The 16,077-nt window shown below is 33.1% G+C and overlaps 3 protein-coding genes across 5 annotated transcripts; 1 reads left to right on the top strand and 2 right to left on the bottom strand.

Moving 5' to 3' along the window:
• LOC18589745 ((S)-N-methylcoclaurine 3'-hydroxylase isozyme 1) lies at positions 4,336-6,554 on the top strand. Of its 2 annotated transcripts, none has more exons than XM_007014856.2 (3): positions 4,336-4,875; positions 5,144-5,602; positions 5,714-6,554. In XM_007014856.2, the coding sequence occupies exons 1-3, from the start codon at positions 4,363-4,365 to the stop codon at positions 6,332-6,334; spliced, it is 1,593 nt and encodes a 530-aa protein (XP_007014918.2). In that variant the 5' UTR covers positions 4,336-4,362; the 3' UTR covers positions 6,335-6,554. The 2 variants fall into 2 exon arrangements, with proteins under 2 accessions (XP_007014918.2, XP_007014919.2); XM_007014857.2 differs by having other exon boundaries at positions 4,338-4,875; positions 5,144-5,326.
• LOC108663429 (CLAVATA3/ESR (CLE)-related protein 40) lies at positions 7,736-8,837 on the bottom strand. The gene is made up of 3 exons (XM_018127141.1): positions 8,507-8,837; positions 8,311-8,360; positions 7,736-8,112 (listed from the first exon to the last, which is right to left on the bottom strand). The coding sequence occupies exons 1-3, from the start codon at positions 8,721-8,723 to the stop codon at positions 7,987-7,989; spliced, it is 393 nt and encodes a 130-aa protein (XP_017982630.1). The 5' UTR covers positions 8,724-8,837; the 3' UTR covers positions 7,736-7,986.
• Positions 10,641-14,175, bottom strand: LOC18589744 (ETHYLENE INSENSITIVE 3-like 3 protein). Of its 2 annotated transcripts, none has more exons than XM_018127136.1 (3): positions 13,887-14,175; positions 11,356-13,153; positions 10,641-11,277 (listed from the first exon to the last, which is right to left on the bottom strand). In XM_018127136.1, the coding sequence occupies exons 1-2, from the start codon at positions 13,919-13,921 to the stop codon at positions 11,392-11,394; spliced, it is 1,797 nt and encodes a 598-aa protein (XP_017982625.1). In that variant the 5' UTR covers positions 13,922-14,175; the 3' UTR covers positions 10,641-11,277; positions 11,356-11,391. The 2 variants fall into 2 exon arrangements, with proteins under 2 accessions (XP_017982625.1, XP_017982626.1); XM_018127137.1 differs by having other exon boundaries at positions 10,641-11,269.

Here is a 16,077-nt window from a genome sequence, read left to right as displayed (position 1 = left end):
TAAAAGCTTATTTTTTTTTTTTTTTTTTTTTTTTTTTTTTTTTTTATGATGTTTTTTGATTGTGGCTGGGTTATTGTGGATGCTAGAAACTAGGATTTGTTGGTTTCAAAAAAAAATTTTTGGCTCCTGTTCTCGCTTACGATTGCTCTGAATCCCCTCTTTATACTCGAATTTTTTTTTTGGCTTTTGTAGGGGTGTCTTCCCACTACTTTGCCAGATGCGATTTTTTCGCATCTGGTATTGTAGTGGTGGTGGTATGGGTACTAGCAGGGTGAAGGTGGCGCCTGGCAGGGTACGGACGTACCTCTTTTTTCATTTTTCTTTATTTTTATTTATTATATTTTTTTGTCATTTTTATTTATTTTTTGTTTTGATGATGATTTTTTTTAATTAATAAAATTACAATTTTTATAGTGTTTACAGATGGTTGTTTGGAGAATTTGTTTTTTAAGTATTTTGGATAAAACTAAAGTGATAGAAATTATCACAGATGTTTGAAATAGCTTTTAATTAAATCAATTCAGAAACTAGACATCAATAAACTCAAAATTTTGAAATTTATAAATCTAAGTTTTCAAAGGAAATTTTTTTCGATTTTTAGTCGAAATAAGTGTTTTAGATAAAAAAATTCGTGTTTTAATTTATGAAAACATGTTAGAAACACTTTAATCGGTACCAAATTGTAAAAAAATACAAAAAGAAATGAAGAGAGTTGAGAATATTTGAAGTTTTGGTTCGTAAGTAATAATATTTAAGCATTAAAGTGTAACAAAATATTTTTGAATATGACGTATAAAATGTTTTTATACATGACGTGTAACAACCTAACCATGGCGTGTCATATGTTTTTGTACATGACGTGTAACAACCTAACCATGACGTGTTACATGTTTTTGTACATGGCATGTAACATGTTTTTATACATGGCGTATAACAATCTAACCATAGCGTGTCACATGTTTTTGTACATGGCGTGTAACAATCTAACCATGATGTGTCACATGTTTTTATACATGGCGTGTAATAACCTAACCATAGCGTGTAACATGTTTTTGTATATGGCGTGTAAGTTCATTAAGGGTAATTTTATTCAACTTGGCTAAAATTAGTTAAAATTATAAAGAGGCTTATTTTTGAAAATATCTTATCTATAAGGGTTATTTTTAAAAATGCTCAAATACAAAATGTATCTCTAAACAGCAAACCCATTGACCTGCAATACATGCAACTACACTATCAGGAAGCTCATATAACTTAGCTATTATCCATGATATTCTCTTCAAAATTACCTGTTGATGGTTAGTGATTGTTGGTTTTGTCTCCAAGTTTAGCAAGATTTTCTAAAATAATCCTAATCAAGTATGCTAAAATAGGGATGAATATTATATAGAATATAAAATATATACATAAAAATATATTATAATAGACTTGAGATTTTTAGATTACCTTATCAAAAGATTGCTTTGTGCAAGATCATATAAATAGAAATATATTCTAATAGACAAGACTTAAGTTTAATTAATTCTTAAAATTTGTGAAAGCTATTTATTAAAAATTATTAAATAAAATCTAAAACTATAGAACAAAATTGACACATTTATAAAGTTTGTCAAATAGATTAAGCATGGAAAAATATTTAAAGCAATTTTTTAATACTATATATTTTATAGTATTAAACTCCCTTGAAGTTAAATTATCAATTGTAAGTTCACAAAATCCCTTTCTTAAAGATCAAAGATCTCTTATTATTGTATTAAATATTTTTCAAATATATTTCTTATTCAAAAAAGTTGATCAAAACTCCCCTTTGCAAACATCATCCATCTCCCCTCCCTCAATATATATACACACACATTATATGTAATCTATATTTTAGCTGAAATATTTACACCAAAACTTTCACTATATATTACACAACTGTCAACTGAAATTTGTGTATATATGTTTTATTTTAGTTAATTCTTCACATATTTTGGATTTTATTAATGTATTGATTTTGTTCTTCGATTTTAATTTTACATAATCATTTTTTTTTATTGATAAGAAAAAAGAAATTTAAATTTAAGTCTTTGAAAAGGGAGATGGAGATGCATCCTAAGAGATCTTTACCTACATCTTATGCTATTAATGTTATTAGTTATGCATTGATTAGGCCATGAATACATCCTTGTCTTCTTGTAGACATTTTAACTGGACGCTAAAGGGAGAACAGATCCATTGCATAATTTGGCATCACAGTAATAACTTGAAAACTATAAACAATATTTCAAGTTTTTTCCTCACGGGTTTTGCACTTGATGCATGTCAAAAAGCATATGTGCCCAAAAAAACTAAAAATTGTAAAAATTGAACACAGGTGTTGATGCACTAAGATTGAAAGGAATAATTACTTAATTTTCTTTTTTAATTTTTTTTATATATTTACAAATATAGTACGAATAAAAAGTTGCACCCCTGCAACTGAGGAGCACAAATCTAGTGCTGTGTATATTGAGTATCAGTCATGCATTGACTAGGAAATAAATGCATCCTTGTCTTCTTACCCTTTATTAACAATAGGGGTTACACAGGTTAGAAACAATCATGTTTGTTTTTAGATGAATTTTCATAAATTTGACAATAAATTTTCAAGAGAAAAGAAAATATAGATCTCATTACTCTATAAATTGCTTTCTTCTTCCAGTGAGTATACAATGCAACATATATAAAAGGAAATGAAAGGCCAACCATGTGGCTTGTGAGTTCGCAATACTCGTGCTTTGTCTTTGCAAAATTGCAATGGAGGGGAGTGATATATAAGATGATATGACCATCTTCTTTTATCTTCTTCTAAGGAGAATGATATGATGATCAGTAAGCATGTGATGCTTTTTTTTTTCTTTCTAACAAAACATTTATCATTAAGATACCCGTCAGTAAAATTTTTAATACTATAATCTTTTAATATGGATTTGATTAAAAGATTATCACATGTATATTAAATTATAGTTATTAAATTAATAAATTAATGTAATTATAAAAATTAGCCATGTAAAATCTTCTAAATCTATGCTTTGTTCAATGAAGTTGAAAATTTTTTAGGGAAAAATTTTTCATTTTTTTTTTGTTTGAAAAGTAAAAACCTGTTACGAATATAAAATGTTTTACAAATCAATAAAAAAATTGTGCTGACCAGCGTACAATGTCTTAGCTCAAGAATGACATAAGACATTTTTTATTTGCTTTGTCCTCTCTCCTGGATGAGTCCCATATGGAGAATATTGCCCGCCCTTTCTTGTGATATCGATCCCACAACGTAATAAAGTAATATTTATCTTTAACAATTTATATTTCAATTATCAAACGGATAATGTAACGTATACACATTGCATAACTGTAGCATTTATTAGGGCAGGCTAGAGCTTGCAAAATGTTTTTAAGTAATAGACATTCCATAATACCATTACGATAAAAAAAAATGAAAAGATGTATAATATTTTCACTATATATAAAATAGTACAACGAGAGTGAAAAAATTATTGTGTGCACGAAAAAAAATTTGCAAAGCAAACTTGTTCAATCGAAAAAGGAGTAAAGTATTTATCTAAAAAAGTAAACTCACCTCCTAACATACTTAATTTTCTTTCTTAAATTATTTTTAATAACTATCAGATTTACAAATACAACACAAATAAAAAGTTCACCTCTGCAAAACTGGAGCATGTATCTATTGTAGTATAAATTGAAAATTAGTCATGCATTGACTAGGCCATAAATGCATCCTTGTCTTCTTACCCTTTAGTTACAACAGTGGTTACACTTACAGGTCAGAAACAATCATGTTTGTTTTTAGTTAAATTTTCATAAAATTAAAAATAAAATTTCAATAAAAATCTCATTACTTTATGAATTACTTTCTTCATCCTGTCAGTATATAGTGCAACATATATAAAATGAAAGACCAACATACGTGGCTCATGCATTGGCAATACTTGTGCTTAATTTGTCTTTGCAAAATTCCGATGTCTAGATAGAAAGATTTTCCTAGTTTTTATCGAATGATCAGATGATCAGTAAGCATGTGATGCTTTTTCTTTTTTGAGTGGAAAGACAAGTTTTGGTGTTTTAGGATTATGGGCAATTTAGTTATTTTCAACCATTCCTTAATATCCATTCTTAATACTAATGTGTCTAAGATGAGTTAAGATGAAATCCTAAAAAACTTGGGAATAATTTAACCGATTCATTTTCGTAACGTACACACATTGTCTAGTTGTCGCATTTATTAAAGTATATAAAGTAGTACAGAGGGAGAGCAGCCCCACACAGCTCTTCCTCCTCCATAAATAGTTAGAGGCGAAGGGGAAGAAAGAAGCTGCCATTATGGATTTGTTGCATTCTTCCATCTTAAGCGTGATTGCCCATTTTTCTTCCCTTGTTTCTGGCTCCATGACGATCCTAGCAGTAACAATGTCGATTGCTTCCTATTTTCTTATCCCTATCCTCCTAGGCGGTCGCTCTAAAAATTGGAAGAATGCACCACCAGGCCCTGTTGGTTGGCCCATCCTCGGAAGCCTTCCGCACCTCAGCCATCGTCTCCATGAAGATTTCTTTCACCTTGCCAAAATCCATGGCCCACTATTCTGTCTGAAGATGGGCATCAAGCCAGCCATAGTGATTTCCTCGCCAGAAATGGCATCCGAAATCCTCAAGGAAAAGGAAGGCATGTTCTCTAGTCGTACCATAACCGAAGCCATTCGAGTCGTCTCTTACGATGCTCATTCCATCATTTTCTCGCCCTACGGACCGAGGTGGAAGGCTCTTCGAAGAATCTTGATCACTGAACTACTTTCTCCAAAAGCCTTCGAGCAATTCGAGCCGGTTCGCACCACACAGGTTAATTCAATATTACTTGATTTATGTTTGGCAACATGAGTCTATGTTATAGTTGAGAAAATAATTTTGGAGAATGGATTAATTAAATTTAATTTATCATACACGATGCCAATATTATGTAAAACTTATTCAAGATTCAATATTTCGGATGATATAATTAATATTACGTATGAGATTACCATCACTGCTAGTGGTATTTGAAAATACAATAATGTTTTATATTTTTAAAGTTGCAAAGTTGTGGATTTGCTTGTTTTTCAATCGATAGGTCCATGGTTTGCTCAAGTATCTATACATACTCTCAAAGTCGAGCACTCAAGTGAATATAGCAGAATCAGCTTTTACGGCATTGGCCAACCTTGTGAGTAATATTTTATGCTCCAAAAGCCTTTTCGACAACTCAAAGCCTGAAGGAAGAAAAATGAAAGAGATGTTCTGGGAGATGATAAAGGTACTAGGAACTCCGAACTTTTCTGATCTCATTCCAATTGTTAAACCATTTGACCTACAAGGCTTGAAGAGAAAAATTTCTGGGATCTTTGACCAATTGGATGCTTTCTACGAAAAGCTAATTGAGGAGAGGTTGGCAGAGAAAGGAACAGCTGAGCTTCAGAGAGGTAACAATGAGACGATGGATATGTTGGATGTTCTTTTGAGTTATAAGAGTAATGACAAAGAAAATGGTTTGGACCGATTCTCAAGAGCTATCATCAAAGGAATGCTTTCTGTAAGGAAAATTCATATGGCCAAAATTAGCTGATTTTACCTTGTTTTTGCCATTTTTTGTCCAACAAATTAATCTTGTTATTTGAGGTTCCTTTTAATCTTGTTTTGGCAGGAAATGTTTATTGCAGGAACAGAGACAACCTCAAGCACTGTGGAATGGGGCATGACAGAAATACTAAGGAAACCTTCTGTTCACAAGAAACTACTACTCGAACTGGACCAAGTAGTTGGAAAGAACAGATTTGTGGTGGAGAGTGATATCCCAAACCTGCCATACCTTCAAGCAACTGTTAAAGAAGTTTTCAGACTGCATCCTGGAGTTCCGCTCATCATCCCTCGTCGTACCAATGAGGCATGTGAAGTAGCTGGCTATCATATTCCGAAGCATTGCATCGTCTATGTGAATATCTGGGGAATAGCAAGGGATCCCAAAGTGTGGGAAGATCCTTTAGAATTCAAGCCTGAGAGGTTCATTGGGTCGAGTGTAGATGTGAAAGGTCAAGACTTTAATCTCCTGCCTTTCGGGACAGGGAGAAGGTCTTGTGTCGGATGGCCTCTTGCTCATCGGATGGTGCATTATTACTTGGCTGCGTTACTCCATGCTTTTGAATGGGACTCTCCTCCTGAGATTTTAAGGGATATGAACGAGAGGGTTGGCCTTACTCTTCAGAAAGACAAGAGCTTGCTTGGCACTCCCAAACCTCGACTGCAAGCTTCTGTTTATGAGCATTAGACCTCATCCTGGTATCAGCTGTGCGAATGATAAAAGTAGTAGTTTTAAGCAATTTTCAAACTTGTTTCTGCAGGCTCATTTATTTTCTTGTTTAGAATGAAGCACAATATATGCGGGGGCGCTCAAAATGAAGGTGTGGTAGCAAATACATCAAGTTTCCCTGCAATAATAATATTACAATAAATCAAGGACTTGTTTCTCCTGGTTGTTCTTTCCTCTATCCTTAAATCTCTTGAACTTCTAGTATGTGCCGATCATAATTTTCTGGTTTTTTTTTTTTCTTATTTTCATTTTATTTGGGTTTAATGAGCTTATTAGAAAATTAAATGGATCAATGCCCATAATTATGAATCCTAATTTCATAAATTGAGATCCTCTTCGTTGTCAAACGTTATAATTCAACATACTCATTTGCATCATTCATTTATATATGTTTAGAGTTCAAGTAGACCTCAAATATACCAAGGGCGATTTTTAGTGTATTAAAACGTAGCTGGGGAGAGTCAAAATCAAGCTCTTCACTTGTGCAACCTTGAACAAAGACATCCGAATTGATTTTGTTGAGACTTTTTAAGAGAATAGAGAATATATTTGCGAAGTTTGAAAGCTTAATTCTAATTGGAAAAAAATAATCTCTCTTTTTCATTAGATTTCCTCAATGCTAGGTTTATGAAGATTAATCGTTCATATGAGTTGCAATTTCATTTCTTATTGCTTTACAGTCAAAATCCAAACAACAGGTTGATTAATCAATGATTGCTGGGCACCTATCCAATCATAACAAACATTTGATTTGGCTATCCTAAATCTGCTCACTTCTATGACAAATTGAGAAAATAAAAATCAATGCACATACCCAAAATTAAAAAAACCCAAAAAAAAAAAAGGGGGAAAAGGTTTCATCCCCTAGGTTTAGTACCTCATAGACTGGTTGTACTAGTGTATAATAGTAATACTACTCTGCGAGGCAGGAAAACTTGTTACTTTTCTTGAATTTCATAAGTATTCTCTTATTCTATCCTCCCAATAAATTTGACCGATGCTTTGTACTCTGACTGAAAACAAAATATAAGGGCTGCCCTTAGTTTTTTTACCCCAAAAAAATCACAATTACAGTGTCACCCATAGGCCATAAAAGAAAAGACAAGGTGAATAAATGCCCAACATAACAAAAATTAAGCAAGAAATTACCCATTCCAGTCTTGATGCTATTGGCAGAAACGTGAAAAAAGCAGCTTTGATTGTTGAGAAGCTCATGAACAAAAACATTTCTTTTAGTAGGGAAACATCGAACGGCATAATTATGCATATATNTATATATATTAATTCCTAATTCCAAATTTCAAAAATTTATTTCTGATATTCAATTTCCAGAAGTTAAATTCAAACAAACAAGGAATGGACAAGGAAACAGCTTATTTTTAACCAAATAAGCTCAAAAAGTAACTAAATACAGGTAGGTAGGTACCCTCTCTCACAGTGAATATTTCTTTGAAAAAGAAATGGAAAAAGAGCTTTCATCATCAGAATAAATACAAAACCAAATCTATACGAAGACAGTAGTCCAGTGAACAATAAAAACCATGGCTAAATAAGGCAGAGAGATAAAACTGGTTAGAAAACCCATATGTCACCCTGTATAGGAAGGTTGATCAAGGTCCTGTAGGGTTACTGTTATGGTGAAGAGGGTCAGGTCCAGTTGGAACTTCCCTTTCCTCTACAATAAGGACTGAACCTCCTCTCCCAAATCTATTGAAGCAGTAGTTGCTTTCAAGCTCCTATTTGTCAAAAACAAAACGGCAAACTTTAGCATATTTTATAACCGCCGGGAGAAAGAACAGAAATCAAGAAACATGAAGAAAGCTAAGGTTTTTAAGCCAAAAAAGTTGAGTAAGAAACTGTACGAGTGGAAATGTAAAAAAAGAGAGGATTTTTTTCAGTTATTTGTGGGGTTTTGGAAAATGGGTTTTCTTTACCCCTGTGATTGTGGAGGTCTCTTCTGCCATTGTTCTTTCTCCAAGCAATCCTGAGCATGCCATTAGTTGATACAAGGTTACCATTTTTTTACCAAAAGAAGAAGAAACAGAAAGGGAGAAGCTGGCAAAACTACATCAGAGAGAGAGAGAGAGGGGAGGGGTGGGTGGGGGGAGAACGGGCGGGAGGGAAGCTTACTGTTACTGGTCCGAGAGGAATGGACAAAAGGCACTGAAGCCACCATTAAAATGATCAGAATCCCTTGGAGAGCCCTGATAAACACCATACTTGAAAAGGGCATAAAAATGAGAAACCTTTCTGTATGCCAAAACAAAAACAGAGAGAGAAATATATATGATAGCCTTTTTGTCTTTTGAACAATGCTCTTTATAACACTCATTTGAAAACGTGGCATATATTCATTAAAAAAAAGATATTAGGACTATATTTCTTTATGTAAACTTGTCCCACTTCCTAGATGTATTTCTTTTGGCAGGACAGAAGTTCTTCTTAGAATTTAATTCTATTTTTTATATAAAATAAAAAAAGGTTGTAATTATATTTCCTTATTGTAGAATTCAATAAAAAAATACATATATTAAGATTTGCTTTTTTAATTTCTTGGGAAAGAAATTATGTTAAAGACATTATTGTTGTCTGATGAAGTAGAAATGTCTCATAACAAAGAGAATTTTACTCTTTGGATTGTGTCTCATCATGAAGCAAAAGAGCGGAGAAGGGTAAGAATGTCCAAAGGAGAAAACGATGAAAGGGGAGAAAGGGCCAAGGTGCGAAGGGTGTAGTTTCGTTCCTAGGCAATGAAAGCTATCAACAGGCTGGCACGTGTCGGGACAGAAATCCTGGTACGGTGGCTGGCGGCGTTAACACCAGGGCAGGATTTGTCTTGCACTGAGGAATCGGCATTCTGCAGGTCCAGGTGCAGCAGTACTTTTTTTGCCAAATCATGCAATTACGACGATGCCGGTAGAACTGACTGTTACTTGGGCGTTCTACCAGGGGTTTATTGGACATTTTAATTGGAATTTTAACTCCACAATCAACCAGCACCGTCCATCACACAGTGGCTAATGCAGCAATGGTGATTCAAAATAAGAGATAATTTACGTCTTATTATATAACCCAATATCATATGTAATGTAAAAATAAAAGGAAAAATAGAAACCACCCGTCGATAACCAAAACTAATAGCAATAATAAAGATGCTGCATGAGTCTTATCATGCATTCCTTCTCACGAAAGAAATCATTAGCCACCATTTGCAGGTCCAGGTCCTTGCTTCATCAGAGGTTTCACTAAAGGAAGTAGCCTTGTGTAAACTGATCGTGGAACTTGTGATTGCTATATGATACTGACAGAACAGCAGGGAGGTTCCTTCTTTTCTTTCTTTTGTGGGGAGTGATGGTGGAATCCATAGCAGTGCTGTATAAAAAGGGCCAGTACAAGCAAAACCCCTCAAGACAAGTGCCCTAGCAATTGGCATTAGGACTTAGGAGTGTTAACAAGTCAGCTAGTTAACCAGTGAGCTCTGGCAATTAGCATTAGGAGTCTAAACAAGTGCAGCTAGCTGTATTGGTTACCTACTCAAGCTTGACCATTTACTCTCAAGTTCAAAAGGTAAACAAAACCTATTTTTGAATACTTACTCAGTTTGTGTAGCTAACAAACTTATCAAACCTTTAAATCTCTTGTTATATAGTACTTGTTGTTACATCTAATATGCATTTCATCAAAAAAAATGTATTTAACATAGAGAGATAAATGACATGTAATATGCTATTTTATGTCTTGCTAACATCCTACATAAAGAAACCTTAAGCCCTCTCTTTCAAACAACATCAACTGTCCAGTGCACAATAATATTTCATTCAACTCTCCTCTTTGTATATCAAACACCCAGCTCCTCGTGGCAGCATATATCCCTTCATTTCAATTTCCTTTTCCTCTTTAGTCGTTTCTTATATTAGTTTCTAAGGCTTTTGATTCCCTCTATTGGATTTTCATTTAATTTTCCCTTTTTTTTCCCTTTTTTAAAGCTTAACCTCATATAGCCTCACTCAGCTTGGCTCCATAACGTTAAATCTCCCCCTCTCGGAAATTATAGAATATCATCAAGGTCCAAAATTCTTCTTTTTCCTCTCTCCCTCAATATAGCCTTGTTCAAAATTCTATTTTCAAAGCTCATTCCAAATTGTAGAATATTATCAAGGTCAAAAATTCTTCTTTTCCTTCCCTCCCCCCTTACCTCCTGCTTTTTTACTTCGGTGTAATTTGCCTGGGCTGGACTCAACAGGAGGCAGTTAGGGAGAAATGCTGGTTTTGAGGCCTTCAACGACCCAGGGAAGCAAAATATAGTATAAGAATTTGAATAAGGTTATCCATATTTACAAGCAAGGATTAAATCCTTTTAAGATATAGCCCCAAGAAAAGGCCCTAATCTATTATACCTATGTACTATACAATCATCCAAAAGGTCAATAACTAGCTCAATACAAATGCAAAAGAACATTGAAGATAAGACAAATAATCAAAAGTGCAGCTTATGTCATAAGTAAGGGGAGTTTTGGGGGGAAGAGGGGGGGGTGTTGTATAGATACCTATATACAGATAAAAGTTCAGATACAAGGAAAGAAACATATTGACTAACAAGTTTTTTTGTCTAGAGAATATGTCACCAGTTTGTCCTATGGACAGTTTTTAAAATTGACACATTTACATGAACCTTTCATGGCAATTGCCATTCAGGGGAAGCAGGAATCTCTGACACAAAAAATTATGATTTTGTTTGCCTTCTTTAAAACAGAATGAGCAAAACTGAATTAGAAAATTTTCTTGACTTACAGTCTTTGCATGTTCAAGTGGTAACAGCTGCACTAGAAAGACTCAATGGATAAGAGAAATTCCTCCATCCAGGTCAGTAATGAATGCATAATTTCACACTTCCTGCAAAACTAACATCAAATAAAACGTCTGAGGCCATATTGTGAAGCATTCATTAATGAAACAGAGGGTTGAAGAGAAAAAATTACTTGCAATCTATGCTCTGACATCTCAAGTTTCCCAACCTAAGCTCCAAAGTACTCTATCAAGTCATCATCAAATAGTTCGTCTAGTGAACTGGTACCATCAAATCCAAATTCATACGGACTGTGAAATGCACCATACAATGACGGATCACTTGTTGGAGAACCAAAGGGATTATGACCAGCTCTATCTTGCTCATTCTGAAATATGTCCTTCACATAATGATGCAATTCTCCCACAGTAATTTCATTTTCATTTCTACCTGGTAATGACACATGGACCCCATTTTCTGGCCGAATCTGCGTTACATTCATTTCCATCTGAGTTTGCTGACCCTCATGAGTAGGCCCAAATTCAACCGATGGATTATAAAATTCATACGCAGCACCATTTGGCAGCTCAGCATCTTGCACTAACGGATAGAGCATCGGCCTTCCATCTACATACATGCTCTGTGTGGAAATTTTATTAGCAGAAGGAATGGCAGGATAATGGCTGTATCCAGATGCAGGTAGATGTGGTGGAACATCTAAACCTTTCTCCACATGTCTCAAAGCTGTGCTTGCATCATTTTCCTTCTGTGCACCAGGCATCTGATATTCCAGAAATGATACATCAGTTTGGTTGATGTCAGGCAAAGTGCTTCTCGACTCGGTATTTGCATGTTCATCAGATGGTCCAGGTTGTTCATCACCATCGCTTGATCTTAAACGACGTCTCTTCTTCGGATGTTTTCCCACTGGCTCTTTCTCTTGGACTGGATGGGAAACATCATTGCTGATATAAGCCACAGGCTCCGCATCTGTTGGTTGATTTCTCCTGTCATCTTTGGAAGAAACTGAACCTACTCCTTCTTCACCACCATCAACATCATAATCACTGTCACTACTGATAGCAGGTTGCTTCTTATTACCACGACCACCTGCCAGCATTTCAGTTATGCCAGATGTTCCATTATCACTGCTAGGCTGCTGAATCAAAGCTTCCTCTCGGCTCAAAACCCCCAACCAAATTGCACTCTCCTTTGCTGTCATCTTATCTTGTAAACATTTTGACTGGCGTACGAGCCTCCTAATCTTCGCAATATCAGGTGACATGTGCTTTATCACAGCTGTTAACACTCCAACTTTCCACATCTTCTTAAGATCATGTGGCTTCTTATAAGGAGGAGTTTGACCCTGCTGTAGGCCTAATCTAACCCACCACTCTTCATTCCCAGTTGGCCACCAAGGTGGAGGAATTCTCTTTTCTAGTGGATACTTTCTCTGAGGAGGATCACAGTGCTGCATCAAAGAAGACAAGAGGGACCCAAGAGTAGCATCTTGCAAGTCTTGGAGACTGCTTTGTAGGTTTCCATTTCTGTTGCTATCTGACTCACTCATAGCTATACACTCTGCCTCATACTTGGCTATGGCTGCCGGCCCATTCTTATCGAACTTCACCTTTTCTTTCCACCAAGCTCTTATATTCTCTGATGCACCACTTACAGGCTTACCCTTCTCTGGAATGATGCCATAGACAAATCCACGTGCTTTGCAAACTTCCATTAGTTTCAACATATACTTAAGAATCCCATCTTGAGCTCTCGACATTTTCTTCCTGCGAGCCTGATCAGTGGTCTGCTTGGGCTTTTGCTTTTCTGCAGCCTGTTGGGCAGCAATCTTCTGCCTTTCCTTAATCCTGTTGAGTTTGATACGATCCTTCCACATTCGCCTCTCCAATTCTTCTGCTTCAATCTCTTCATCACTGACATCTTTCTCCGCTATATTTTCACACCTTAAGTCATCAACTTCAATGTCGGAACTGTCAACCCAACAAATCGGCAACCATCATAACATACTCAATTCACTCAAACAACATATTATCTTCCTTTGTTTGATGAGAAGGACAAATGGAAATAGAAGACCAAACCAAATTTGAACCTTAATTGTTGCTGTTTTTTTGTACTAGAATAAACAAAAGCCCTCACCTAAACTGGTCAAAATTGTTGTGTTAGGCATAAAACTTGAATCTTTTTTGTTTACTTGGTTCCAGAAAAAAAAATGATAAACGTTCAAAAATTTTTTTTTTTGGACTGGATAAACGTTCAAATTTTAATTTCATTTCTTCCAAGTTAATAAACCAAACAATAAAATTTAATAACATTTCAATATGTTATATAGACTGCCAAGAAATGCTTTGACTCCTATTCAATCAAAATCCATCTATTCCCTGATCTCGATTACCTACTATCTCTAACCACACATCAAATAAAATAAAAGAATGACAAAATCCCATGTCATATTCACAAAAGCGCCTGCTTCCAAAGGTATAATCAATTAGAGTTACTCTAACGAAATAAAAATATATTCAAAACAAATACACCCCAAATCATTCCCTTAACTCTTGCATGCATAAACAAATCGAACAAAACCGAAACAAGAATACTCCATAAACCGTCCAATATACGATAAGAAATTAATGAATAAATGAAAATTAAAAAAATCATGAATTTAATTTATTTTATTGAAAAGAAGGATAAAAAACGAAGCAATACCTAATATCAGCTCCAATATCTTCAAATTCACCCATGAAAAACGGGGGTCAAAAACTCAAAATCTTTTAACTTGAATAGCGAAACAAAATGCTTGGGAGGTTTATTTGACCTTTTTTCCACGGAGAGACTTTGGGACTGTATGAAAGGAGACAAAAAGAAGACAAAAAGGAAATCAATTGAGAAAAGATTCTGTGAATTACAAAGCCGCAGAGACGTTAGAGAAAAGAGAGAGAGAGATGAGAGGCAGCCGCAGGCATAAAGAGTCCAAGTGGACGAGATCACTTCAGGGGATGCCCATTTAAGGAGGACTCATCTCCTGCACTGCGTCCACATACATTGATCCTGTTCCCTTTTTTTTATTTATTATTCTTTTTTTTTTTGACGGAACCCTTTTTGTACCAATCAATTTTTTTTTCCAAATATTTTTATTTCAAATTGGTAATTTTCTGTTGTTCAATTATGCAACGTCTATCGCTAATTCAACTTTATGATTAATTAAATTTTCATATGTCTGCAAATATTTTATAATTAACAAAAATCTGCCTAAGTTTGAATGAGATGGATATAAGGTGAAATCATATTCTCAACTCACACTGTGTAATTTATATGAAAAAAATAACAAAATTGAACAATAGTAAGTAACAATAAAAAATTGAAAGAAAATAACGACATGTGGGATGCATTTGATTGGTTACGACTTAAAAGCTCACTCGTGATTTCATTCAAATTGCTCCAACTTGTTATCAGCAAGCACGATGTCCCTTTTCTCAATTTTTTTTTTCCTTATTCTTTAAGTAAAAGATAATACACCAATCAATGAATCAAATGTTCAAGTATTTTTCTTTTCTCAAATTTGATCAAATAATATAACACTTTTAACAACTTAAAAAACTCTTTTTTTTAAAAAAAAAGACAAATTAGGTTGGTTTGCACAATGAAATAATTATTCTATAGAATAGAATAAGATATAAATAGTTATTATATAATTTGATTCATAAAATAAAATTGTTATTATAATTTATGAATTTTAATTTAACATATTTAATTTTTTATCATTTATTAAAATATTAATAATTTTAATTAAAATTTTAACATAATTATTTAATTTTTATTTTTCTTTATTTTCATTTTTAAAATATTATATATTTATAATTTAGTTTAATATTATTAATTTATAATTAAACCTTTAATATGATTATTTATTTCTATTTTATTTCATTTTATTTTATCACCGATTTCATTTTTAAAATGTTTAACTATTATAAATTTATCACTTAATTTAAAATATTAATAATTTATAATTAAAAATTTAATATGACTATTTATTTATGTTTATATTTTTATTTTATTTTATCACATTATTTCATTTTTTAAAATATTTAAATATCAAAAAATTATCATTTATTTGAAATATTAATATTTTGTAATTAAAATTTTAATATGGTTATTTATTTTTATCTTATCCCTAATTTCAATTTGAAAATATTAAAATATTTTTAATTTATAATTAAACCTTTAATGTGATTATTTATTTTTATTTTATCTCTATTTTCTTTTTTAAAATATTAAAATATTAAAAATGTATAATTTCTTCAAAATATTAAAAATTTATAATTAAACTTTTAATATTTTCAATTTAATATTATTTTATTAATATTTTAAAAAGAGAAAAAGAGAGGCAGATGAGATAAAGAGAGAAAGAAAGGAGGCAAATGAAGGCTTTGATATGCTAAGGTTAGGTTTTAACATATATAAAGCAATAATTTCACAAATAATTAAATTGTTCTGAAATATAACTTGAAAAAACAATTTTGAGAAAAAAGTATTAAGAAAGTAAGGTCTTATTTGAGTTTATATTTACAAATAAAGTGGAGGGTATTTATATGCTAAAATTCTCTTATTTAGATAGAATTTACACGATAAAAATAATACTTAGGGATTTAATATGGATAAGTAATATTCAAATTAAATTCTAATCTTAATCTAATCTAATTTACATCAAAATCTAAATATACATGTTTAAATCTAAGAGTTCAAATCAGACTATACTCATATATTTGGCTTGTTGGGCTCTTTAGCCTGTTTAGGCTACCTAACTTGCTTAGGCTATTGTTTGCTAAACTATCTAGCCTGGTCTGAACTTTTGGGTCATGGCATAATAGACATTCATATATATATATATATTCATATA

Source organism: Theobroma cacao, chromosome 9, assembly GCF_000208745.1.
Source record: "Theobroma cacao cultivar B97-61/B2 chromosome 9, Criollo_cocoa_genome_V2, whole genome shotgun sequence".
In the NCBI taxonomy this organism is placed as follows: Eukaryota; Viridiplantae; Streptophyta; class Magnoliopsida; order Malvales; family Malvaceae; genus Theobroma; species Theobroma cacao.
The sequence above is the reverse complement of the archived record's forward strand: the minus strand, read 5'-3'. Positions and strand labels throughout refer to the sequence as shown.

Bases quoted from the DNA above. Each gene is read 5' to 3' on its own strand.
- LOC18589745 (XM_007014856.2), top strand. From the start codon at position 4,363: ATGGATTTGTTGCATTCTTCCATCTTAAGCGTGATTGCCCATTTTTCT. The intron at 4,876-5,143 runs GTTAATTCAATA...TTCAATCGATAG, and splicing joins AGCCGGTTCGCACCACACAG to GTCCATGGTTTGCTCAAGTA. The intron at 5,603-5,713 runs GTAAGGAAAATT...TTGTTTTGGCAG, and splicing joins TCATCAAAGGAATGCTTTCT to GAAATGTTTATTGCAGGAAC.
- LOC108663429 (XM_018127141.1), bottom strand. From the start codon at position 8,723: ATGCCACGTTTTCAAATGAGTGTTATAAAGAGCATTGTTCAAAAGACA. The intron at 8,361-8,506 runs GTAAGCTTCCCT...TGGCATGCTCAG, and splicing joins TTCCTCTCGGACCAGTAACA to GATTGCTTGGAGAAAGAACA. The intron at 8,113-8,310 runs GTAAAGAAAACC...TTTGACAAATAG, and splicing joins AGACCTCCACAATCACAGGG to GAGCTTGAAAGCAACTACTG.
- LOC18589744 (XM_018127136.1), bottom strand. From the start codon at position 13,921: ATGGGTGAATTTGAAGATATTGGAGCTGATATTAG. The intron at 13,154-13,886 runs GTATTGCTTCGT...TTGGGTTGACAG, and splicing joins GATATTGGAGCTGATATTAG to TTCCGACATTGAAGTTGATG.